The sequence below is a fragment of the Fragaria vesca genome, linkage group LG5 (assembly GCF_000184155.1).
Source record: "Fragaria vesca subsp. vesca linkage group LG5, FraVesHawaii_1.0, whole genome shotgun sequence".
NCBI classification, from domain to species: domain Eukaryota; kingdom Viridiplantae; phylum Streptophyta; class Magnoliopsida; order Rosales; family Rosaceae; genus Fragaria; species Fragaria vesca.
The window spans coordinates 6232672-6257066 of record NC_020495.1 but is presented as its reverse complement, the minus strand read 5'-3'; the positions used below and the strand labels follow the sequence as shown (position 1 = coordinate 6257066).

At 39.4% G+C, this 24395-nt stretch overlaps 4 protein-coding genes and 1 non-coding gene across 5 annotated transcripts; 2 read left to right on the top strand and 3 right to left on the bottom strand.

Moving 5' to 3' along the window:
• Positions 1–597: 597 nt before the first annotated feature.
• Positions 598–4100, bottom strand: LOC101301197 (mitochondrial import inner membrane translocase subunit Tim13-like). Its single transcript, XM_004299136.1, has 2 exons — positions 3813–4100; positions 598–1117 (listed from the first exon to the last, which is right to left on the bottom strand). Exons 1-2 carry the CDS (start codon positions 3915–3917, stop codon positions 965–967), a joined length of 258 nt encoding a protein of 85 aa, XP_004299184.1. The 5' UTR covers positions 3918–4100; the 3' UTR covers positions 598–964.
• A 4778-nt stretch (positions 4101–8878) lies between these two features.
• On the top strand, positions 8879–10153 carry LOC101301006. The gene is made up of 2 exons (XR_184632.1): positions 8879–8896; positions 9514–10153. It is a non-coding gene; the product is annotated as an uncharacterized LOC101301006 (transcript).
• An 807-nt stretch (positions 10154–10960) lies between these two features.
• Positions 10961–12475, top strand: LOC101300723 (mitochondrial import inner membrane translocase subunit TIM8-like). Its single transcript, XM_004299135.1, has 3 exons — positions 10961–11110; positions 11206–11253; positions 12101–12475. Exons 1-3 carry the CDS (start codon positions 11036–11038, stop codon positions 12317–12319), a joined length of 342 nt encoding a protein of 113 aa, XP_004299183.1. The 5' UTR covers positions 10961–11035; the 3' UTR covers positions 12320–12475.
• Positions 12476–12590: 115 nt separating this feature from the next.
• On the bottom strand, positions 12591–16219 carry LOC101300442 (zinc finger CCCH domain-containing protein 43-like). Its single transcript, XM_004299134.1, has 6 exons — positions 15476–16219; positions 14877–14948; positions 14542–14661; positions 14124–14393; positions 13703–13969; positions 12591–13046 (listed from the first exon to the last, which is right to left on the bottom strand). The coding sequence occupies exons 1-6, from the start codon at positions 16067–16069 to the stop codon at positions 12840–12842; spliced, it is 1530 nt and encodes a 509-aa protein (XP_004299182.1). The 5' UTR covers positions 16070–16219; the 3' UTR covers positions 12591–12839.
• A 383-nt stretch (positions 16220–16602) lies between these two features.
• Positions 16603–23175, bottom strand: LOC101296491 (lysine-specific demethylase REF6-like). The gene is made up of 7 exons (XM_004300988.1): positions 22305–23175; positions 21899–21977; positions 21720–21787; positions 21474–21624; positions 20710–21317; positions 19487–20230; positions 16603–18821 (listed from the first exon to the last, which is right to left on the bottom strand). Exons 1-7 carry the CDS (start codon positions 23173–23175, stop codon positions 16864–16866), a joined length of 4479 nt encoding a protein of 1492 aa, XP_004301036.1. The 3' UTR covers positions 16603–16863.
• Between the last annotated feature and the right edge of the window lie 1220 nt (positions 23176–24395).

The window sequence follows — 24395 nt, the reverse complement described above, 5'->3', positions numbered from 1 at the left end:
ACTTGACATTCATTTCCTTTCAACGCCATAACAATCAAAATCTGATGTATATGAAAGAACATCCTAATCTGAATAGATGGAAATCCTTGTATACACGGCGTGAATCTGAGTACGTATATAGGTATCTTCTTCCAAAGGTCGATCATATAGTTTTGCTTTTAGTAGGTATGAGAAATCTCACAAGAGATCTTTTGGGATGTCAATCATGTTATGTTCACGGATCACAGGCATGCAGATCTAAGTGGCATTTGTAATTAAAGGTGAAGGCAATCGATTCGACCACATTCCAATTAGTTCAGGTAGTTGAAATTTTGAGCTGTGTGCTTGAGTACAAATAGTACAATACAAATGTTCGGTTGGTAAATAAAGTAGTAAAAAGTGTTCTATGAAATGCATCAGACAAGTAACGAAACAAAACTCAGAAAGCTAATATGTCCTGGTCATCTTCGCTGCTCACAAACGTACTGTAGAAATTGCAGCTGGAGCTCTTGATACCGAGTGTTGGTTATTAATTGAATTAATGATGAGCTTAACTAACAATAGCCTCAATCATATATGTATTTGATTATTTAGAAATATGATGGAGTTTGTACTCCAAGGGAGAAATATCAGCCACAAAATAAAGGCCTCATAAAATAAAGACCCAAGCTTCATCATGCGACATTGGTGCTTCACAAATCTGGATGATAGGTCTCAAATCATAACAATATAATAACAAGGATGGACGAGACAAAATCGAATCGATACTGCAAAGTTTTAAGGATTAATGTTGAAATGAAAATCGCAGATTAAAATGTGTGCATAACTCAACAATCAAGTACACAATAACGTGAATGCAACACTTGGTCCTAATAAAGAAGTTCGCTTTAGAGTAAAAAACAGCATAATCTCAACTTGCATTTGAAGTCTGTTATCTTTTGCAACTTTAGCTTTATTCACAAAAGGCAATTTGATACTGGAAAGTTTAGTCCCGGGATGCACTAACGAGCTCTTTAGTGATGATGGTGGTAGCCTCGACATAGAGATCGATACATTTAGTGATGCAGCTGCTCTCACCCCCACTTAGGCTTGATCCTGGTTTTGTGATGCACTTTTCAAAGCACTTCTTCCTTAAGGTCTGTGTGACAAATGAAAAACAGTTGAGAACAAAAATCAGACAGATAAAATCTAAGCAGAGCTGTTTACATATAAGATTCAGCTATAAATATTCCCCAATCCAAAGTGACAAAAGTTTCTAAGGCAACTTCAAAAGATTACATATACATGTAACCCAAAATGTGCAAGTACATAAACATATGCATATCTACGGTCAAAATCTGTGGCTCACCATACCAAGGATAACAAAAGAAAGACATAACATACATAGTAAGTAGTATTGACTTTTTGACTTTTTGGTAAGTTATACCCCCTTACCACACACCACCCAGGACCAGGTAGCTAGCAGACCTCATCAAAGGAAATCAAACTGGCTACTCATCTCAAAAATCCTAGCCCTGTGTAAATTATAAACAGGGACTCTTTTGTTGCGCAACCAGGATTTCTATTACAAATTGTGAGGAGAAAATTCTATCAGAATGATTGTGCATCTTATAGAAGGAAGTATAAGAAGGATGGACATGCGTTCCAGAAGCCACTGGGAACATGTGAAGACTTACGGGTAATCTCAATCTGTGCAATTAGGTAAATGACATATAACTAGGGCTGCCACTTGGTTTGGTAAATACCAAACCGATCGAAAACCGACCGAAAATTTATGATTTGGTAAACCGAATTTTGGTAATTGAAATAAAAAAAACCGAAACCAAGAAATACCGAAAAAGTTGGTTTGGTTTTTGGTAAATACCGAATTTACCGAAATTCTAATTATTTAAAGACTTATATTTCTAAAAACACACAGACTAATAATCTTATCTCACGTTTTCAATTGTATATACCATTTAGTAAAAAACAAGACAATGAATAGAAAAATTCAACTATACTTGGTAGCATTCGGGTCTCAATTAAAGCGATCAACTTTAATTCAATGTTACTTGTTATATAAACACTCTTACCTACCCGTCTTAGTCGATTCATCACACACACACATAGACAAACCCACTTAGATGACATGTAACCGCCCATGTAAAAATTTAGGAATGTTTTTACCTCTCTTGATGATAGGACTCCCCATAGGAAGAACAAGCGTAAATAGGGTTAGCCGCCTTGATCAAGGCCAAAACATTATCAAAAATACCTAATTTTTCTACCATAGTCGTATTTCACTATATTGATCACATCATAGTTCACAAGGTTTTTGAAAATTTTGCTTCCTCTTTGTAGTTGGTTCACAAAGATGTACATATGCATATAACTTACTTTAAATAAGTTATACCACATTACCAGGCATGTTGTGGTTCCAATGATTACAATTCACAAAATTAAAATTCGACCGTCTGATGTGATCATTATAGTATAATACAATTATGATAGAAAATTCAATTGTACTCAATAATGCTCGGGTATTGATCAAAGCGGTCAACCATAATTTAACGTCACTTATTACACGAAAAAGCTTTTATTGCCCTTATGTGACTTATTTTGGTCGACTCTTCCACACACATACTTTTACATAGATGACACATAACTTGTTCATATAAAAATTTGGAAACATTTACATCCTGACTATTTCGGTAGAAAATTAAACCATACTCGATAATGTGTACTGAAATGACTATCTTTTGTATATGTATTATCAGACTCTAGAAACTCAAGTGATATTTAAATTTTATAGTTTTGTATTGTTTTGTTATATTTTGAAAATATATTTGTAGTGAAGTTTGGTAATACCGAAAAACCGACATCCGAAGTTGGTAAGATTTATCTCATACCGAAGTTTTTGGTTTGGTAATTGAAAGTCATATTTCATTACCGAAAGCTTTGGTTTTGAAGTTGGTAACGCCCATTACCGATTCAAACCGACCGAGTGGCAGCCCTACATATAACACACCCATACCCTGCCATAAATGGTTTTGCAAGCACCCAAAGTTCCAGCAACATCCTTCCCCATTTGGCTCCTTCTGGATCCAATTTCTCAACTTCTAAAAGCATCCTAGTAATGGCAAGTTAAAAGTAAACGCAAGTATACATAAGCACAGCAATGCTAAGACGGAGGTATTCAGCAGCCATATTCTAACAAAGGATGCCACATAAGTAATGAATATATAAGCACGGGAAAAGGGAGACTTTTCTTTTTCAACAACGATAGTCCGCTATTTTGAAGTTACTAGCAGTTTATGGGTATACTCAATTGATCTTTGTATGCTGAACCAGGTCAGAAGTATGGACCTATGAAACTGGGAATCAGCATACCAGGGCGCTTGTGAGACTAATATTTCAGTGATTCTGGGACTCAGCATACCAGGGCGCTTGTGAGACTAATATTTCAGTGATTCGGTATTTCAAAATTACTAAAGTTACACTAAACATCCCAAGTTATAGATCAAATTTCACAACTTGATACCAATATTCCAAGCTCTAAAAAGCTAAAGTACTTAGTGGCGAAACAGCAAGTTCTAAGTATATAGTGATGAGACAAAGTAAAGCAAGCATTTTTCAACTAGCAAAGAATAAACTTTCTACACCATCATCCCCCAATTGGAAGTTCAACTAAGTCTCCGACATACCCAAAACAAACCGGCGTGAACTACCAAAACTGGTATTGACGAAAAACAGTCGAACTCACAAAACTGGTATTGAACTGAAAGATTATATGTAGCGCATAAAGTAAATATAGTGATGAAGATGATTGACAAGAACCCATGATTGAAGAATACCTCAAGGAACTCCTGGTAATAAGCCTCAGCGATTTGGGACTGAAGCTCGCTCCTGAACTGGTCAGGGTTGAATTGGATTGATGAAGACCCGCTTGATAATTCCATTGCTCTCTTTCTCTTCGTCTCGATTTGCCTCTCTTCGTCTCTTTGCCTCTAAAACCCTACACAACGATTGCTGCTGCTCTTCTCTTCTCTTCTCACCAATTTATAGGAAAGGGCATCGCTTCGGTTTTGGGCCTGAACTGTTCTTTGCAATTTTTACACTTCTACATCACGGCCAACTTTCCCAAACGACCCAACTTTTTCACCCTTTAAAAGGAGTTTGTATTGTTATTTACGTTTTGGTTTTGAAGTGGAGGCACGAAGCCGTCTTGCAAGCTGTCTGGTGACATAAGTAGTGAGAGGTTTAGGGTTTAGGGTTTATGTATTTAATTAAAAAAAAAATACACGAAACTGGATAACAACAATCCTAGATCTAGATTAAGACCAAAAAAACAACAACAACTAGCAGAATCGAGATGGTTAATAAATTTCATAACACTAGGTGACTTATTTTAATAGTGTATACTTGGGTTCATTAGAATAGACACAATTAGGCGATTCTCACTTGAGTATAGCATTTCTCATACACATTGTATGTTTGCAATCCAAAATCACGTTATGCAAAACTAAATCGTTAAATTTTAAAAAATTGATAAATTTATTTGTCTATCTTGAGTATAACATTTCTCACACACATTGTTTCTATTTCTTGTATGGATCCTAATCCCAACATAGGCCTGTAAAATAGCAAAAAAGAGCCTATAAAATTGGTAAAGAAAAAGCGGCGGAGATTCTTCCCTCCACAGAGTGAGGGCTTACCAATGGCGGGTGTTATAGCGAGTTACAAAAGCTGTTTGACAAACTCATACCCTCAATAGTCGGTGTTGCTCTGCCTCCAAACCCATCTGACACAAAACCCATTCCCACCAGCCTGACCCAGTTCAGAACTGCCCATCTCTCGTCGCCGCTGCGGTCCAACCCGACCCTCATCGAAATGATGGCTAGCGCGACCGAGATGCCAACCTGGAAATGCCCAGATCCACCGAACCGGCGGCGGCGTAACTTGAGAAGAAGAGAAATGTTGGCTGAACAAATTTTGTTCGAGATGATTAACAGATGGGAAAATTCTTTCTTTCTATCTGAATGAGTTGAGGCTTTACCTCATATCTTTCTCAAAGAAATGTTTTTTTCTTTTCCAAACCCCACGTCAAAACATTTGGACTAACGAAGGTCGGTCAAACTAACTCAAAGTGTGGCCCCGATGCTGCCACGTCATCAAATTAGCTGAAAGGGAACCCTCATTTTGTGGAGGGAAGAATTTTCAAAGAAAAATTTGATACTGGAGTATTAAAATGCAAACGACCATATACTTCAGGGTGTCTTTTGTAATTAATTCTTCTTTCTATATGAATGAGTTGAGGCTTTACCTATATCCGTCTCAAACAAATGTTTTTTTTTTTTCTTTTTCTTTTCAAGACCAACCCACTGGATGGTTTGTAATTACTTGTAATCATTGATTGCTAGCTAGGATGGCAACACTGCTATATTATGTGAAGTCAGCATTTCTTTTGACTTAATGAATACCATTTCCACATTTTTTCTAGCTTTAGATAGAAACTTGCTCTACCAGCCGACTGGATGATGATCAAGTCTTTCATGTAGACGTTTGTACGTCTCTTTATTTCTTCTGGCCATTGTTGGCAAACCTAAATGCCTTTCATGAAAAGGGACTATTTGTAGCAATTGTTGCGGCTCCGTTTCCAATTCAGATTGAATGTGCACCAGTACTGGTAGGGGTCATCATTTGGCCCGCGGGCCTAAAAGCCCGTTGGTCCAAAGGGCCAAAGCCCGGCCCGGCCTGGCCCCTAGTCGAGATGGGCCTTGGTCCATAGGGCATGAAGCCGAGTTAGGGCGGAGGGTTCAAAGCCTCAGCCCGGCCCGTTATATGCCCTAAAAAGCCCACCCCAAAGCCTTATCAATTGTTTTATAAATATTTTTTATGAAGTTATTAATTAAATATGTGAACTAATTAATAAGTCATATTTTATTTTGATTTTTTATTACATTTAGTTCAAATCTTAACTTTTTTTTTATAGTTTTTTGTTTTATTTGATAAAATTCTATTACATGTATGTATATAATAGGCCCGGCTCATAGACAGTCCGTTGGCTTTGATTTTTCTAAATAGCCTGACCCGGCCCGACCCTAAAATTTAAAAACATGATTGAGGATCCTTAAGTACCGGCATGTATGAATCCCAACATAAAAATATGCAACCCTGAGGAGCACAATAGAAAAGAATATGCAAGACCCATTTGTGTTTGAAATGTCATTTGTTTGCAGTTTTATCCATCAACACATAAAAATGGTAAAGAAAAAGAAAAGGCAAGTGAAGGGTGTAGGGAGTGACAGTGATTCTGGGCCTTATTACCACGATTGGCCCATCCCACCCTTTCTTATAAAGGACTCTCCTCCTAATCTTCTAATCAGACAAAAAAAACTCGCTGTCTTTTAGTGTTCCTCTACCTTTCTCTCTCCCTCCGCCTTCTCTCCCGATTCAGATTCAGGTGACTCGCTATGGCTGCCAGAGAATCGACGGTCACCTACCGCACTGCGTGGGGTAATGTGAAATGGGACGGGCGCGGTCGTCGTCAATTTTCGGTAATCCCTAATCCGTCACGTTCGCGCTTTGTTTCTTTAATTTTGTTTCTTTAATAATATGTGTGGCTGACTCTCTGGGAAACATTAAAAAATATTGTTAGTGATCTAGGGTTCTTGGGTTTAGATCTAGGATTTTAATATACATACTCGACAATTTGATTTTAATATATTTATTGTCTCGGAGACAGAGTATTGTTGTTTTGTGAATTTTGAATTTGTGATTTCTCTTTGCTTGAATCTTTATGAATCTGAGCATGAAAGTGCTCCCTCTTTTCTCAATCAAACAGTTGTAGTGATTGATACCTTCTTGGTTTACTCCTCCACTCAAAGTTCCATCTACAAATGGAATGTGTTTAATGGGACCAAGAAACAGGAATAAAAAGCTTACTTGGAAGAATCAACTCCAAGCTCTGTGACTAACTTTACATCTTCCTGCTGTAAATATGAATAATTGGTAAAATTAAAATATATGTCTAACAAAGAAGTGGTTAATGGGAGGAGATACATATTGTAGCTAGTCCTCTACTCACCTTGTATCGCTTGTATGAATCTATGCTCGTAGACATGGTAGATTTGTCCATAATTCTCTCTGAATCAAAAGAAGAATATCAACTGGTAAAACACAGACATAGTAAAATTATTCGCAGAAGTACTGTATGATTAGCAGCCAATAGTGACCAGGGACCTCATCAATCTTGTCCCAAACACTTGGTCTTTTTCCAAATTCGTTTGCTGATCCTTCAATCTGCAGTAGTGTAATCATTAGTTACATATCATGCACACAAAATGGATAAACCATAACTATTCGTTTGCTGATCCTACATGTAATTTATTTATGTATTTTTTATGTAATTCCAGACAGGAAAGAACAGCCCCGATCATGGCCCTTCACACACTTCGATGTGGGATTTTTTAGACCCGGTCGAGTGTTTTGAGATTGTGTAAGTTGCAATTACTTTTTTTCAATCATTATATTGCTGCGTGTAAGTGTTTGATTCTTATATTTCTTTTTTCAGGTATAACAACATCCATACTGCTGGGAATATTTTAATTATGGTCCGCAAAAAAAAATTCCCCACACCTGGACAATCTATTCCACCATTGCCCCCACTCAAAATACAAAAAAGAAAATCAGAGAAGAAGGTCCATCAGCCACCTGCTCTGCCGCCTGCTATAGAGCCTGGCTTTTGGAAAACTTATCACAACTGTTGTGAAAAGTTTTGCCAGGCTTTATATGTAAAGCTGAACTTATCCACAGAAGGCGGAGTTCCGAAGGTCACGTTCTGCTCAAACATTGTCAGTAGCGTCATCATTTGTTCAATAATTGGTTTTTTATTATTTGTTCTGACTTGGGTCGGGCCGGCCACGCCCGGGTCTGATGACGGTAGTGACGATGACCACAATGGTGGTAATGGTGGTGAAGGGGCTGTCCCTTTCAGTAAATCCATGGAAGGTAAAAAAAAAAATTTGGAATTTGATATTTAGTTTGCTGTCCCTTCTCTTTTTCTGTTTTTGATAATTTTCTTCCTCCAGCCTTCCAAGCATGGGCAAAGAAACCTTTCCCTGAACCGTCCAGAGTGGTGAAAAAAGGTGAGTTCTATGGTGTTAATTTATTCTAGTTTTGGCAGTTTTGAAAGGATTGGTATTATATTAAATGGCCCTCTTGAATGATGGTTGGTATGCATGCTTTTGGTACTTTACTTTAGCAGGGTTGACATAGTTATGTATGGTACTAGTCATTTATTGCGAGATTGTGACTCAATCCCTAAGCTTTAGACGGGATACAAGTAGCATTTTCATCTCTAAGGCTGCTAATGACTGAAGTTATGCTATCTAGATCCAGTATAGTGCTTTCGTTATATTCAAGTTGATATTATTTTTCTTCTACCTTGCCCTGTTTGTTAAATTAGTTAATGACCAAGCTGACTGTTGCTGTTTTATTATCTGACGCCTTTAGTCTTTCTTGTGATTGATTTCCCTTTTCTCTGCATGATGCAGGAGGAGGAGGTGGCCAGGGCACCTGGGGAAAGCTGCTTGATACCGATGGTGAATCCCATATCGATCGTGATGACCCTAACTGTGACTGTGGGGAGGTACTATTTTTTTATTACACTAGCTCCTGTAATTTTGATTTAGTATTCTGATTAGATGGTAGAATTGTTTTGTCTTCAGCATCCCGTTGCTACCAAGACATTACTCTTTTGTGTGCTTCTATATGCTTTTTAATTTTGAAGTCCTTGTTTATTAGGTTTTTAGCAACAGGATCATACCAACTTGGCATCATGTAAAAGCCCCTGCTGGCGGCAAGGCACCGACTGCTGGGATAGCTGTGAGGCATGTGCGTCGGACACACTCGGGGAAGCTTGTGTGAGTAAAAAAAGGTGAGTTCGGTGGCAATTGAATGGTGTTGAATTTATACTAGTTTGGATAGTTTTGAAAGCATTGGTACTTTAAATATTAGATGGCTATTGATAGAAGGTTGGTATGCATGCAATGGTGTGTTGTGTAAATGGTGTTCTGTGTACCAATGTTTTGACTATGTCTCACTATTATAGTATCCAATTGATATTATCCTGTGGACCTATGATTGAACATTGATTTTAATGAATTTGGGGTTACTGCTATACCTGTTCTTAAGAAATCCTGTTGCGGATAGATGAAACAAGTCAAATTACTTTGCTTTTGGTACTTTACTTTAACAGGGTTGACCTAATTTTGTATGATACTAGTCATTTTTGCAAGATTGTGACTAAATCCTGAAGCTTTAGACGGGATACAAGTAGCATTTTCATCTCTAAGGCTGCTAATGACTTGAGAAGCTATGCTATTTAGAACCAGTATAGTGCTTTAGTTTACATTCGAATTGATATTATTTGTCTTTCTACCTCCCCCTGTTGGTTAAATTAGTTTATGACTAAGCTGAGTGTTGCTGTTATATTATCTGTTGCCTTCAATCTTTCTTGTGATTGATTTCCCTTGTCTCTGCATGATGCAGAAGGAGGAGGTGGCAAGGGTACCTGGGAACTTGTGGAGAGGAGGTGGGGAGGTAGCACCCACATAACTGTTGAAGAGGTGAAGAAAAAGATTTCTGGCTTGTTGAGAGAATATGTGGAAAGTGGAGATACTCTTGAGGCCTGTAGGTGCATTAGGGAGTTGGGAGTTTCGTTCTATCATCATGAGGTTGTGAAAAGAGCTTTAATTCTTGGCATGGAGACTCGGACAGCTGAACCGCTTATAACGAAGCTGTTAAAGGAGGCGGCTGAGGAAGGTATTATTAGTTCCAGTCAGATGACAAAGGGGTTTTCATGGTTGGCATTGAGCCTTGATGACCTTGTTCGTGACATTCCATCAGCAAAAAGCTTCTTCCAGTCTTGAGATTTATTTCATACAAGGTGGATGGATAGTTATTTAGAGTTATCATTCTGAGGCTTCCTTTTTTAAGTAGTTTTCTGATCAGATTAACATGATCCTTAGTTTCGCTTTGCTTTTGTACCTCCTGTGTATGTTTCAGGATGAGAAATCCTGAAGTGTATTACTGTTGTGGTTGTGATACGCTGTTAGCAATGGCTAGGTACTCGGGAATTTACATTTTGTTTTAGCAAGACCCTGCAGAGTGCAGCTATCTAAAGCTACTTCTTTTGTTGAAAGTGTTTGCTTTCTGACCAACATGACATTAGTCAGATGAATAAAAGACTGGCTTGTAAGCGAGTGCTTAACATGGCTGGAAAGGAGTTGATATATGGCACTCGTATTTTAGACTCAAGATGGTTTAGAGACTTGTACCACATTAAGAGGAACAAGGACCGACACCCCATATTGGGAAAGATGAGAATCTGTTGAAATTACTTGATCGGATGCTAACCAGAAATGGAGCTATGAGTTAAATTTGGGACTTTCTGCTTATAAATGTGAAGCTCTCCTGTTTATTTACTATTGACGTTCCTTGTGAATTCTCTTTGGTTCTTTCTTACGTAGAGAGAAAACCTACGATCAGAAATGGTTTTGACTTTAATTTGTTGATCACTTTTAGCGTTACAGCAACAAAGGAGAACCGATGCGGTTAAAAATTCTTAACGCGACGACTTATATATTTTCATCAAAGATTTTGTTAGTCTTCAACTTTTATGGATTCAATAACAAATTTGATAAACAACAAAGACATTCATTAAGAATCTGGTTATTTACACGTCGTGCATGTAGTATGTATAGAAAAATTTTCCGTCAAAAGTAAAGAGTCTTCACTCAACGAAATCAAGAATTGTGATGATTCGAAAAGAAAAAAAATATTCATAAAATCAAATTTGCACCTATCATTATTATTATTGGGTTGTTATTGGTCTTTGGACTCTTGGGCCTCATGACCTTATCCACGTGGTCATATGCAAAATCCAGCTCAATAAGTTGTCCCTCTATATAATTTCATCCCTCTCAGAGGGTTTAGGGTTTCTCAGAGCGTCCCTCTTTCTCTCTCTCTCTCAAGAATTTGGAGAATTTATCGAATTAGGAGGCACAAACGTGCAATGGATCACCACTCACTTGGTGCAATGGATCAACACCACTCACTCAAATTTACTGCGATGTCCGAAGTCATCGATGTAAGCTTCTTGTTCCTTTTTCCGTATTTGATTCCGATTTTACTCGCTAAAGTTTTACTGGTTTCTTATTTTGTTTTCTTTTTGTTTTTGACAAGAAAGCACATACGGATGCCTCAAACCATGAGATGATCAACATCATCAGTGTAAGTTTCTTGTTCCTTTTTGCTTATTTGATTTCGAATTTACTCGATCGCTCAAGTTTAATATCATTTTCTGGGTTTTATATATTTGATCGATTATGTCTGTTTCTCAAGTAGTTCTGAGTAGTAGAGTTTAGTGGGTCATAACAAGGCACTGCAAATTGTAAATTTCTAATACTAATCTGTTTGAGCAATTGATAGAGAGTTATGAAACCTTCAACTCTGAATTTCAGGCTTGGTTATATGAATGCTCTATTGGAAGCTAGATTTTAATTCTTAAGGGCATTGGAGAGGTACCCTTTCAATTCTGGTATAACCCTTTTCAACTTTGCTGTTGCACACATTTGAAAAACAGGAAGAAAGCAAATGAACTTATTTTTGTCCTCGGTCTTTTAAGAACATGGTGCATCTGTTCTAAGTAAACATACTTTTACCTAACATGTTGCAGCTTAGAATACTACCATCTTTAAAGTGGAAGTGAATTGCTTGGTTCAACAGTCAGCGATTCAGCATTCAATTCTTTGAAGCGGCCATTTTATGCAAAACTGGTCAAGCCTTAGATTACCTACCTCCAAAATAGGTCCATTGTATGCTGTGACTTATGATCAGATGTTGCCTCTCTAGTCTTAAACAAAAACTCATTCTTTCGGTCTAAAATGCCTATGCATTCACTCAAACTTTTGCCGATGTCCACTAGTGGCTTTGTCTGAACGTTATACTGTTTATCATGTCTTTGCAAGACTGGTTTATGTGATTGCTATTGCTGCTGCTAGTTTGGTACTTGCTCTAACATGTTCTCACCACCATCTATGTTCTATTCTTCTGAGACAAACTTGTGCTTGCTGTGCAGGTAGAGCACCATAGAGTGGTGGTCGCTGAGATGGTGGATAGGTTAACAAGTGCATGCTGGGACAAGTGCATCACCAGTACCACGCTTGGGAGCAAGTTAAGTTCCAGTGAAACAGCTTGCCTCTCAAAATGTGTCCGGCGCTACAGGGATTTGGGTTTAATTGTGGAGAAGCATTTACCGTACGACCAACCAGAGTTACTACCCAATGGGAAGATGTGAACCAGTTTCGCTGCTTCTGGTGTTCGTTATGTATCAGTTGAAAAATGTTCTGTAATTTGCAAACAGAGTTTCCCCCATCTTCATTTTCAACTTGGAACTACTGTATTAGATGTTTTTACAGCACCGGCAGTGTCACCTAAAAGTAATTTCATCAAACCCCTTATCTTTTTTTTTTTTGAGAACTGCATTTATGCTCCATTTCAATATATGCCTATATGGAGATCATAGTGTTTTTTTCTATGCAAAGACTTACACACATGCACGAGCAAAATGCTGCAATCTAATATTCATCCAAGGAACAGAACTATAGTGACTTGAATACTTAAAATTACTCTTGTATTTGCTGCTAAAATGACATAAATACGACATAATTTACAATCCCGGTCCTTTGCAAATAAAAGTTAATAGTAGCAGCTGGATGGAAAAGTTCCATAGGTTTAAGATCCAAAAGAAAGAACAGTTACATATCCTTGTTCATGCAAATGCTGTGTGCTCTAGCAGGTATTTCATGCAAAACTTATTACACGGCTTGTTGCAGCTGAATTGTATCGTCGGTTCGACTTCTGCTCCTAGCTGCCTCATTTGTATTCGCCAAGTCACTGAAAGGAAGTTGATGATCAAGACCAGATGTAGTTGAAGATGTTAAATGCAACGGATGATCAAATTTACAAGCTGGCCCAAATTTGCAAATGCCATAGCGACTGTAATGGGTGCAAATATTCTGACCCTGGATTTTGAAACAAATTTTGGATCAATGGCATGCAAACATGAAAGCCATAAGTTGTGATAAAAAATCTCACAGACGTAGTCAATAAACATTCTGTTGGAAAGCAAACAAGCAATCACAACGATTTTCAAGAGAAAAAGTTAATCTTTGTGGAACAATTATGAAGCTAAGCTAAATTGTACCCAAAATCTTCCAAAGTTATGGGAGAAGAAAACAGGGAAGAAAAACTTACACCACCCCAGCAGAGCAGGAAAAAGGGAAGAAAAATTGCATTTCCCAAAACTATCCATCACACAATAATAAAACTATATACAACAGGTACTTGCTGCCTTCTACAAATGGAATTTTTAGTTACCCATGTTGTCAAGATGATAAGTCGAATTGAGCAACATGGGGGACCATTGAATCGGCAGTTGAGTTACTTCCGTTACGAGGAAATCAACCCCATCACGACAGTGGCAGAAAGACAATTTCAAATCCAAACCAAAACATACTTTTCATCATCCCGAAAAAGATATTCATCTTGTTTTTGCTCCATGCAACATAAAGTGAAAACAGTTTTAGGATATATTCCAAAAGTTATTAACTCATTGTTTTATAAAAATAAAATAGTAAATATAATAGATTCATTGTATAGAGCATGTGCAAATACTTACTGGTCTCAAAGGAAGGCCCTTGTCACTGAGTGCAAATGAGGGGGATACTGCAGTCTGACTTTTCGGATGATGATATTTGCAATTAGATTTAAACTTACAGTCCCCTGTTCTTAAAAAGAAACTGCATAAAGGTTGTCCAGGCCGTTCTGGGAATTCATCAACTTGATTTGACTGTGGATATTGTTTATACATATTGGTTTCAATCCCTGAGTTGTTGATAACATATGGTGGCGGTGCAGGCATGCTTCTTTCTAGATATACTGGTGCCTAAACATGCCACATGAAATCAATAATTAAAGAGAGACAAGTGCATTGAAAAATGTAAAAGGAAAACAGAAGTATTTTTCTATGTTCTAGAGAGAGAGAGAGAGAGAGACTTATTCAAACCATAAACTCTGTATCATAGGAGTGATGAATATACCTGATAACCATTCCATTCTGTATTTCGAGAAGGAACTCCTTGAGATGGTGGCATCATCATTGGCACATAAGGCGGAGTCTCATTCAATGATCTAGGTGCAGACCAAGATGATGATTGTGATCCACCTTGTAATGATGCAGGTCCGCTGTTACCAAATCCAGACGGAGGGTCAGATCCTCCTGCAGCAGTAGGATCAGGGTGATTATACTTGCAGTTTGATCCATACTTGCACGAGCCAGTGCGCATATAATAGGGACACTCTCTCTCCCCCTGTAATAAAGAAAATATTAAGAGGTGATGTTAAAACATGATAAAAGACCTCATTGATGAAGAAACTAAGTACATATACAGCTTAAACCTCAAAGACTGAATTTTACATTCATTTTCAAAATCAGCAGGTTCGAGAAAAAATCTATACCTGTCGAATTGGCAGTCCCAGAAAGTTAAGTTCCTCAACTGGAGCTACCGGAGTTTTCCCCTTTCCATGGATGTATCTGCAACCGTTTCCATATTTGCATCCCCCTGGCCTTAAGTAATACTGCAACAAAGTGTTACAATATCATGAACTGGTACCAGTTCACATAAGCATTTCAACGACTTAAATACAAGGTACAAGGGGAAATATGGACATATATGCACACTTATCTTCAATTTTCAGATAACCAGAAGTAGAACCCCATCACAAAGACGGGATAAACTAAGATGCTCCATACCGAATACATGAACAAAAACATCATTAGGACAACAAATAACCTTGCATTCTGTCTGGCTTGGCTTCTCTGACAACTCATTCCCTTCCTTCACTTTGTCTTTAAAAACCTGGGACTGGTAGAATTCAAAACATCAACAAACAGAAAGTGAGCAGCTAGCAGAAATATTCATGATAATATAAGGGCATATTCATATGTCAACCCTTCCAAAGTAGCCATTAGCTAGGTGCAATAATTCCAACATAAATAGTATAAAAAAATAAAAATAAACAAATAAAAACCCGGTTTCAGCTACGAAAAGCAGCAACTACTAATATGCAAACAAACACTAATTACATGAACATTCTCCTCGATGAGCAATACCATGTTCACCAAATATGTTAGCTCATTTTACGCTGACAATATTCATCATTCCAGCCTAACATACCAACCACCCCATACTCTCTCAAAATTCCACACACACACACACAGACAAACACATACACTAAGGTCCTTATCCACAAAGGTAAACATACATATAGACATAATGATAAATGAGGCCAAGCATTGCGAAGTCCCAATCTTTCATATCATAACCAAACAAAGCAGGCACATTGCATTAAAACATGTATAATCGGATAAATGTATGTAGAGATTGACTACCTGATTGTTGCTCTTCCTTCTAACAGGGTGATTAAACTTGCAATTGGATCCGAACTTGCAAGACCCCGTCTTCAGGTAAAAGGAACAGTCTTCGGCTTCAAGCCTCACCGGGTACTGATACCATCTGTTATATTCTCCTCCCTTCTTCTCCACCTCAACACCATTCTCTCCTCCTTCATTGCTCTCCTCCTCACTCTGTCTCTCACTACTTTTGTCTTCGATTTCGCCACCATTACAGCTCTTCTCCGCCTCAACCTCCTCTTTCTTCTCCTCCTCTACCACCTCTTTCTTCTCCTCCTCTACCACCTCCTCCACCGCCACCTCACCTTTCAAATCCAGCTTCTGAATCTCATCGCTCACCGCATGATCGAGGTCAACAGCATCGGGATCGGGACCGGAACGGACAACCGCCGGCACGTCACCATCACCACAGGAGCAGTGACGGTCCTCCTCCCTCTCGGCGGCGGTGGAGTGTTGAGACCCTATGTCGGAATCGCTGAGCAGAACCTGATCAATTTCGTTGTTGTTGACGGTATCGGAATCGAGATTCGAGGAAATAGAGACGACCGAGGATGAGGATTCAGAGAGGTTCATTCTCCCTCCACATTTCAAAACCCTAATTTAACAAAAAGAGAGATGATGAGATTGAGAAGCGAGGAGGGTAAAACAAACGCTTGCTTTATAGGTCTCAACTGCAAACGGTGTGGACTAGTGGGAGACTAGCCTAGTAAAACTGAAGTCATAAAACCGACATGTCGTTTTATCAGGGGCATCCTCCGGCTATATTCACGTGTTCTCACATACACACGTTAGTTGTTACACAAACAGTCCCTTCATTTGACTAGAAAATATTACCAAAACTCTTTACGGCGGTAAAATTGGCGATAAGAGGGTGATACAATATTATCTTTCTGTTTTGGTAATTAATTTCTACGTTTTAGTTAGAGTCGGGTGAGTATGAACTTTCACTTTGAAGTTTAGTGTGAGCAACTAGAGTGTTGGTAGTTGCAGGATTGTAAGGTTAATATCAGAAATGTAAGGGGTGCTGTTTCTTTTGTTTGGTACTTGTACTTTGCATAGCTCCATCTGAATGGTACTTGATCCAAAATTTAGAGCAACTATAACAGTAGGCAATCAAAGAAGAGAATGTAGAATTAGCATATGACAACATGATGTGAAAAATCTACTTAAGATCCAAGCAATTGCTGTTGCCGCATTAAATTAAAGGGCCTAATGAAGGCCCGAGGAATCAGAAATGATTGTCACTCTGAATAGCAATTACAGGGGAAAATCTTAAATCCCTACTCCTCACCTAAAACTAATTTGTCAATCAAACAACAGATTCCTTAGTCATGTTACATGATTACATCCCACTTTGCTGCATCCGGTCACCGTGATCGCCCTTTACCTTTCTTTACTGAATGCCCAGTCTTCCGCTTATGACGGCTAAAATCTGACACAAACCGGAAGGTCTGCCCACAACCTGGCTCAGCACAGACGTAGGGACGAGCACCTGTGTGTACCCTGATGTGCTCCGTCCGAGCCCATGCCCACTTGAATGTCATTTTGCATCCCTTCCAAGGGCACCGAAGGGGGCGGTCATCCTCGTGCACTCGACGATGTTGCACCAGATACTTGTGCGAGAAGAATTTCTTTCCACACCCCTTGACTGGACACACGTTTTTCTTGTGGAGATTAAGCTCGTGTTTTGTGCCAAAACTCATGGTGCACCCCTCAATATCACACACGAATTCTGCTTCCTCTACCCTCGCACCTGAAGCGTTCTTTGTCTTTCGAGCTGAAGCATTCTTTGTCTTCACAGCTGAAGCAGTGTTTACCTTGATCCTACCGGTTTGTTGCTGCTCTTTTGCCTTTTTCCTTCCAGTTTCTGGCTGCACTTTTGCCTTTTTCCTACTGGTTTCTGGCTGCTCTTTTGGAGGTCTTTTTCTAAGTCGCGTGCTAGGCCCACCTTCTGGTTCCTCAGCATGGACATCAGTGGTGTTTCGGATCCTGGGAGTCTGTTGCTGGCTTTCTTGTAAACGGCGGGACCCTTGTCTCACACGGTGAGGGGTTTCCCGTTTCATTTGCTGAAGGGTCTCTGGTTTTATCTGCTTGCCTCGGACAATCTTATGCTGCAGTGCAGCATTATCGTCTGTTGTTTCATCCAGAGCTGCTTCTTCTCTCTCAACAATTTTGGCCTGCTTGCTTTTAGAAGTTTTCTTTTGTTTCTGGCGAGAACTGACCCCATAAAGATTTTGTGAGGTGAAATTTTCTCTCCCAATGCTTTTACCTTTGTTGCGTCTAAGTGACCTCCTATGCAACTGATGGATACTTTCATCAAGCGAATCATCTGAAACCGCAGAGAACTCTCTGGTATTACTTTCAGCAACCCGCTTCTGCTGATGATCAGAATCAACTCCAACTGAATCATCTGACACCACAGAGAAATCTTTGGCACTGTGCTTTGCTTGCTTACTTTTAGCAATCCGCGTCTGCTGCTGTTGAGAATCAACTCCCATTGAATCATCTGAAACATCATCATCCCCCACAGAATGCTTGGCTTGCTTGCTTCGAAGAGTCCTCCTGTTTTGCTGACGGAAATCATCTTCCATTGAATCACTCGACACTGCATCTTCTTTCTCAATTTTTGATTTCTTGGTTGGACCACTCTCTATATGTTTGCCTTGCTTGTTCTTGAGAAACCTCATCTGCTGTAGATGGGAGTCATCATCTACTGACTGAGCAGAAACTGCATCAGTACGTTTTGCTTTCTTGGTTGTCTCACCATCTACGGTCATTTTCCTCTTCCTAGAATACTGTTTCGTCACCACAGTTTTCTCAGTTTTGTGTGTGCTTTCTGTGTTTCCATGAAGCTTCTCATCTGGAATTGGCGATTCCTGGAACCTCCTCCGTTCTTGCTCCACCTTTTTCTCTTCATGTTCCCTTTTTATTAGGAAGGGATGAACTTGATTTGACATCCAAACTTTACCGCACCATTTCCCTACCACCACCTTTTTCTGTTTGGCGGGCCTCCTCCCACAGACCTCAGGTCCAGCAGGGGAGGTTGCTGGAGAACTACGACCAAATGCATTGTATATAACAGAATTGTACGGCATCTGCTTACTATAAAGATGAGAGCGGCTAAGGCTGGCACTGTAGAAGAGATTGATCCCCATCTTTACAGCCCAGTCTCCATTCCCAGCAATGGCTTCCTCACTATCCAGAGCTGACTGAATCCTCTGCTCATCCGCCCTGGTGGCATTCCTGAATACCAAATCATTCCAGGGATAATTTACTCCCAGTTCTTCCGCTATTTCTTTTGCTTCATCCACTATCCGCGGATAGTCTGCAAATGTATTGATTGAAAATCAGAGCTAGTTAGACTATAGGGATATATGATGGTCTGGTTATCGATAAATGGTATTGCTTTTAAATATTAATTATAAAGACTGCAAATAAAGAGCTTGTCAAAGGAATAAGCTTTTCGTCTTCATCCCACTTCTGGTTTACACAACTAACTACACTAGGCCAATAATATAGACAGAAAATGGCTGGCAGAAGCTCTATCAACTTATGACATTAACCATACACTATCAGGGAAAACTTCTTCATCCTTTGTTTGCAGCAACAAGGCACCAAATCCCATTTAAGCAATGGTGCCTCCACCGTTCCATTTAGCCATAAAGTTCAGAAAATACGAAATTTTCACCCAAGAAGCTAAACTAAAACTTAAGCAGCAGAACGTCCCGTATTCCTAGTCAACTGCATAACATACAAAACAACCAATTGGATAAGCTGGTACTACTTTCTACCCATTTCATCTACCATTCAGCGAGATTTGAACCCGTGAACACTCTACTCGTTTCATCTATACTACTTTCCTGTTACCAATCATAATATATTCACACAAAATGACCTTTACTACAGTAGGGGCTTTCATATAAGTAAAGAACTGGATTAGAAAAGGAGAATGAACAAAGTCAGAAACTGTAAATTAACAGAAACACACACCTGGATGACAAAGGAGTAATATATGGGCGCCGCCAAATGAACGGAGCTGCTGCTCAACCTCTACGGCATGCTCAAGGCAGAACACATGCATTCTAGAAGAATCATGGTCAAATCCTGGAGCAAATGATGTACCTGTGCTATCTTTCCGTAAAGTGACCTGACCAAATCCAGTTGGTTGAACGTCAAATGCATCTGGGGAGCCAGAATATGAAACCTTCATTGGATCTATAGATGTACCCACCAAACCATTTGTCTTTGTCAAAGCAAGATTATTGGTGTCAAGATCAACAGAATATTGATGACCCTTATCCTTGAAATTAGTTGCTTCAGGTCTATTTTCCACATAGACATCAATAGTTGGGAGTCCATTACCATCAATTGTTGGGAGTCCAATACCACAATCAAATCCTGGTGAAGTGGGACTGCGAACCCCAGCTGTACCACCATAAGAGGCTCTCAAAGGAGGACTAGCACTTTGATACTCATATCTACCTTCCAAAGAACAGTCAGACAAGTTTGATTTGTCACCACAAACAGGAACATCTTGGTTAGCCTGATCTTCCTCCGAGTCAGATGAAACTCCATAGGTCAAAGCTAATAGCCCAAGTGCATTAGTATCTCTCTGGTTTTCAGTATTTGAATCAACTTCATTGGATGGATCTGTGATCTGATTTTGATTATCAGCAGACTGAAAGGGTGCATCATATAAACTATCAGGGGCACTTTTTTGCTTCAATCCTGTTTCTGAAGGAATAAACATATAAACATTCAAGATTAGAAGTTACGGTTGAACTAAAAAAATTACATAGAAAAATCATTTACCAGATAAGTGCAAGAATGATATAAACTCGAAATACATCAAAATATGCATACAAAATGACAAATTTGGGAATTGGTAAGTAATCAGATTGATCTAAGTGCATATTTACTAATGTACTTTGAGCACATGGAAGAATGAAAAGGGGCGTAGGTAACTCAAGTTGGAGATCTCATCCCTGAGGTTGCATAAACCAAGGTGCATTGTTCAAGACCAGAATTGTTTTTAAAAGTAATTTATAACTGTGCTTCCCTCTGTCCAAATGATGCATGTATCAGTGGAACAGTAATCACAGTAATAGAGGTTCCTTATCTAAGTCTACCCACAAGGAAAAATCTTGGGCTACAATATCAGTTTGAATAATAAGACTGTCCATATAGAGAAGAAATTTTCAGAATAAACCAACCTGTACAGGGACCCTTCTTAGAACTATTTGGATCTCCATTTGCACCCTGGATTGGCTCACAATCAACAGCCCAATCATTGAAAAAACTACAATCTGCTGACATGAGATATCTGGCTGCTGCTTCTCTTGGTTGAATGATAGCAACACATGAAAAGCTCAAAATCCCACATGTAACACAAGAAAACAGTCTCTGATCTGACAACCCTTCCCCTTCGACATTACTTTCTCTTTTAGCGCTCATGTTCAACATCTTAGAAGGAGTAGCTGCACTGTCATTTCCATTTAATGAGAGATGTCGGCTACTTTCACATAAAGATGCAAGTTTTCCTTTCACCGAAACCTGCTTGATTCCCCGATTTCCGTCTATAATGAGATCATCCGGGTTCACTCTCAACTGTGAACCAACACGTAATTTTGAACAAACAGAAATGTCTGAAGAACTCTGTGGTAGAAGTACGATTGACGACCCTTTTCCAAGAACATGAAGCAGCTCATTGTTCTGAATGACATTCTTCACAAATAAACCCTTAACTACTGTTTCTCCTTCACCCTTTTTCTTATCTTTTAGTCGAGAACTTCGAGGTTCAGCACTACTGTGCACAGGTGTTCTGCAGAATAAGCAGTTTAGCAACTGATTATCTTTCCAGATATTTTTGAATTGGGGTCTTCATACTCAACTAGTAATCAACCATAATGCGCTTATTTGTAGAAATTCGCAATTACGCAATTAGGCAAATGGAACTTGCAAAAGGTCACAAACAAACCTTGAACATAATGCTAGAGCAAGATCATAAAGTAACTGAAAATGAGACACCATAGGAGGATAATTGATTGAAGCTCGTCGGACAGCAGCATCGTTGGCAACCCTCAACCACTCAGGAGTTGCAATGTTGGCTGCCTCCCCACAATTAAATCCTATAGACAATTCAACAAATAGTCATTTTGATTTATAAAAACACAAAGACAACAACAGCAGTGACTTAAGTAAATATAAACTAATGCTCACTGACCATGACTGAATCCAGTGTGATACGCTCTTGGAAAAGTGACAACAAATTCCCCAGCATTTTGCACTAACCTGATTCAAAGCAATCAGAGATGTAAGAATATCATGAATGACTAATTCATCATATACAATGAGGAATTTCAAAAGCAACTTTAAAAGACAAAGTAATACTATAGGAATTACCTGCAGCATGGAATCCCTGAACTGATAAATACTTCAGGTGACATCACGGTGGTCTTCTCACCAAGAGTCGCAAATGTAACTGAACAAAAACAAATGCCATTAAAGGTGTAGATAGTGTGGAGAAAGGAACTATATAGAAGCCAAAAGTAAAATCATCACATTGTATTTTTTATCACTAAGCAAAAAGCATAACAAGTTCCACAAGACTTCAAGCTACTTCCATAACCCAAGATAAGTCCACATTGTCGTAAGTAACTAATTTGACACAGACAGTTTGAACACTAAGCATTCTATAGTCATAACATCAAACAAACCAGTTGAACTGACATTTCCAACTAAGTTCAAACAGAACAGAGCACAGCTAAAAACAGGGGACACATAAATTTGTAAATGCCACTGAACTCACCAAGAGGATTGATCTCTCCTCCATACCCCTGAACCCTGACCACCTCCTCAAACGCCACCGCAGCCTCCCTGGGCACGCCATACCAAGTCTTCCCGGCCCCCATGTGCAAATAATTCAAGCTATGCAAGTCATGATCCTCCACGTGCCAAGCAAACCAGCTGAACATCATAGCCACATACACCATGGGACACGTAACCCCGGGAATCTCCTCCTTCATAAACCTCAACAAAGATCCTCTCGACCTCGAAACCCCTCTCATATTCCACGCAGTCTCCCCAAGCGTAACCCCATCCCCTGCCTCCCTGCTAGTACTCCCCCCACTCTTCTTCGAGCTCAGCGGCACGAATGCCGACCCGGGCATGTCATTGGCGTACTCAACCGAAAACGGCTTGTCCACAGTGGCCTTCCAGTACAGTGTTTCGATATCCAAAGCACTCAGCCCTCCCTTCTTCCTCTGCTTCTTCAAGTAGCTCTTCTCAAAGCTCTTCGCTTTTGCCTCGAACTGACTGAAAGTGTAATGCTCGCCGCTCTGCCAGACGGGTCTCTGCACCGGGCGGGCCTTCCGGGGGCAGAACCCGATCTGCTGCTGCCGGGTGGTGAATGTGGGCTGGGCTTTCGGGCCTTTACCGGTTACCGGCCCGTTACGTAGTATCAGACTCTTGTTGAGGTTAGCAATTGCGGTCTTCTTCGGTGCCGGAGGGACAGGTGGCACGATTTTGCAGATGCCGTACTGGGAAGCTTCTTTCTCGATCTTGAAAATGTAGGCAATCGGATCTTGGAACTCGGCCCAGGTGGGGTGGTACTCGGGAGCTACGGGGAGGGCTCGCAGCCAGGGGAGGACCTCCGGGGGCTGCTCTGGAGGTGCTGCCATGAAATTAAATCAGTTGAAAAGGAGAGATCTTTGGTGGGTTTTGGAGGATTGGTCATGCAAAACCCATGGGGAATTGGAGAATGGAGAAGTGGGTTTAGAGTGGGGAGGGCGTCATTGGTTTTCGATTTGGGGGTTTTGGGGGAAGAGTGCGGTGCTCTGTTTTTTTGGGATGAATAAAAAGGAAAACTACAGGGGATAGAAAGCAGAGGAGGAAAGAAAGATTTAAGTAAAAATTTTGGGGAGCAGGGGAAGGAGGAGTGAGAGGCAGAGGAGGTCATGTCATGTGAGTGGGGTTTTATTCTGGGTTTGAGAGCACTACATGAAAATGACACTGTCTTTTTCTATTTTTACCATTCTGCCATTTGCTTTTTTATTCTTCTATTTGTATTCTTCTATGTTTGGGGATTTTTCCTTTTTGGGGTTTTTATTTTATTTTTCAAAATTTTGCCCTACAAGTTTAAGATTTTCCAATTTTTCATCAGTCAGACCAGTTCAAAAATGTTGCAGTACATTTGGATAGGATTTGGAGATTAACTTATACCAAGGATAACTTCTGTTTATAAAATATAGTATTAAGTAAATGTTCGTGTTTCCGAGTTTATACAGTTTTACTTTTATAAATCTGTTCAATTTGATATTAGAAGGTTATCCGTGGGTAGAAGTTCAAAACATAGATTCTATTTGATTCTAACCGGTAATCTTGTTACACTTCAAACAGTCCAAAACCATCTAGACGTGCTCATGTTAAGGTTCTAATTGGGTAAAATGGTCATTCATGTATTTGACTACCATTTTAATGAGGAACGTACTATATATGTCAAGATTAGATATAAATCTTAGAAACGTATTGGTCATACGAGATTTGAATCAAAAAGAGAGGAAAAACAAAGAAATTTAAAACGATTTAAAACAAAGAAAAACCATATATGTCAAGACTATAAATCCCTAGAATCAAGAGAATTGCTTCCATTGGTGATGGATGCAGTGATAATTTTGCAATTGTACTAATCAGTGGCTGTTGAAAATTGAGATGTCTTTCTCTGTTGGTTCAGAATTAGTTTCCACACAAGGCTGAACAGAGTGTACTTTCACTTGACTGAGGTCTTTGACTCTTGTTTTTAGTGGTCATTTGGCAACCAGCCCTAGGATGACATGTCACGTCTTGGCAACCAACCCTAGGATATATATTTCTTTTTTACTTTCAGTACAAAATCGAAACC

Bases quoted from the DNA above. Each gene is read 5' to 3' on its own strand.
- LOC101301197 (XM_004299136.1), bottom strand. From the start codon at position 3,917: ATGGAATTATCAAGCGGGTCTTCATCAATCCAATTCAACCCTGACCAG. The intron at 1,118-3,812 runs GTATTCTTCAAT...TTTGTCACACAG, and splicing joins ATTACCAGGAGTTCCTTGAG to ACCTTAAGGAAGAAGTGCTT.
- LOC101300723 (XM_004299135.1), top strand. From the start codon at position 11,036: ATGGATCACCACTCACTTGGTGCAATGGATCAACACCACTCACTCAAA. The intron at 11,111-11,205 runs GTAAGCTTCTTG...GTTTTTGACAAG, and splicing joins CGATGTCCGAAGTCATCGAT to AAAGCACATACGGATGCCTC. The intron at 11,254-12,100 runs GTAAGTTTCTTG...CTTGCTGTGCAG, and splicing joins AGATGATCAACATCATCAGT to GTAGAGCACCATAGAGTGGT.
- LOC101300442 (XM_004299134.1), bottom strand. From the start codon at position 16,069: ATGAACCTCTCTGAATCCTCATCCTCGGTCGTCTCTATTTCCTCGAAT. The intron at 14,662-14,876 runs GTTATTTGTTGT...ACTTTGTTGCAG, and splicing joins CAAGCCAGACAGAATGCAAG to TATTACTTAAGGCCAGGGGG. The intron at 13,047-13,702 runs GTAAGTATTTGC...TTCAAAATCCAG, and splicing joins AGGGCCTTCCTTTGAGACCA to GGTCAGAATATTTGCACCCA.
- LOC101296491 (XM_004300988.1), bottom strand. From the start codon at position 23,175: ATGGCAGCACCTCCAGAGCAGCCCCCGGAGGTCCTCCCCTGGCTGCGA. The intron at 21,625-21,719 runs GTCAGTGAGCAT...AATTGTCTATAG, and splicing joins TCACACTGGATTCAGTCATG to GATTTAATTGTGGGGAGGCA. The intron at 20,231-20,709 runs GTTGGTTTATTC...TTATTCCTTCAG, and splicing joins TAAGAAGGGTCCCTGTACAG to AAACAGGATTGAAGCAAAAA.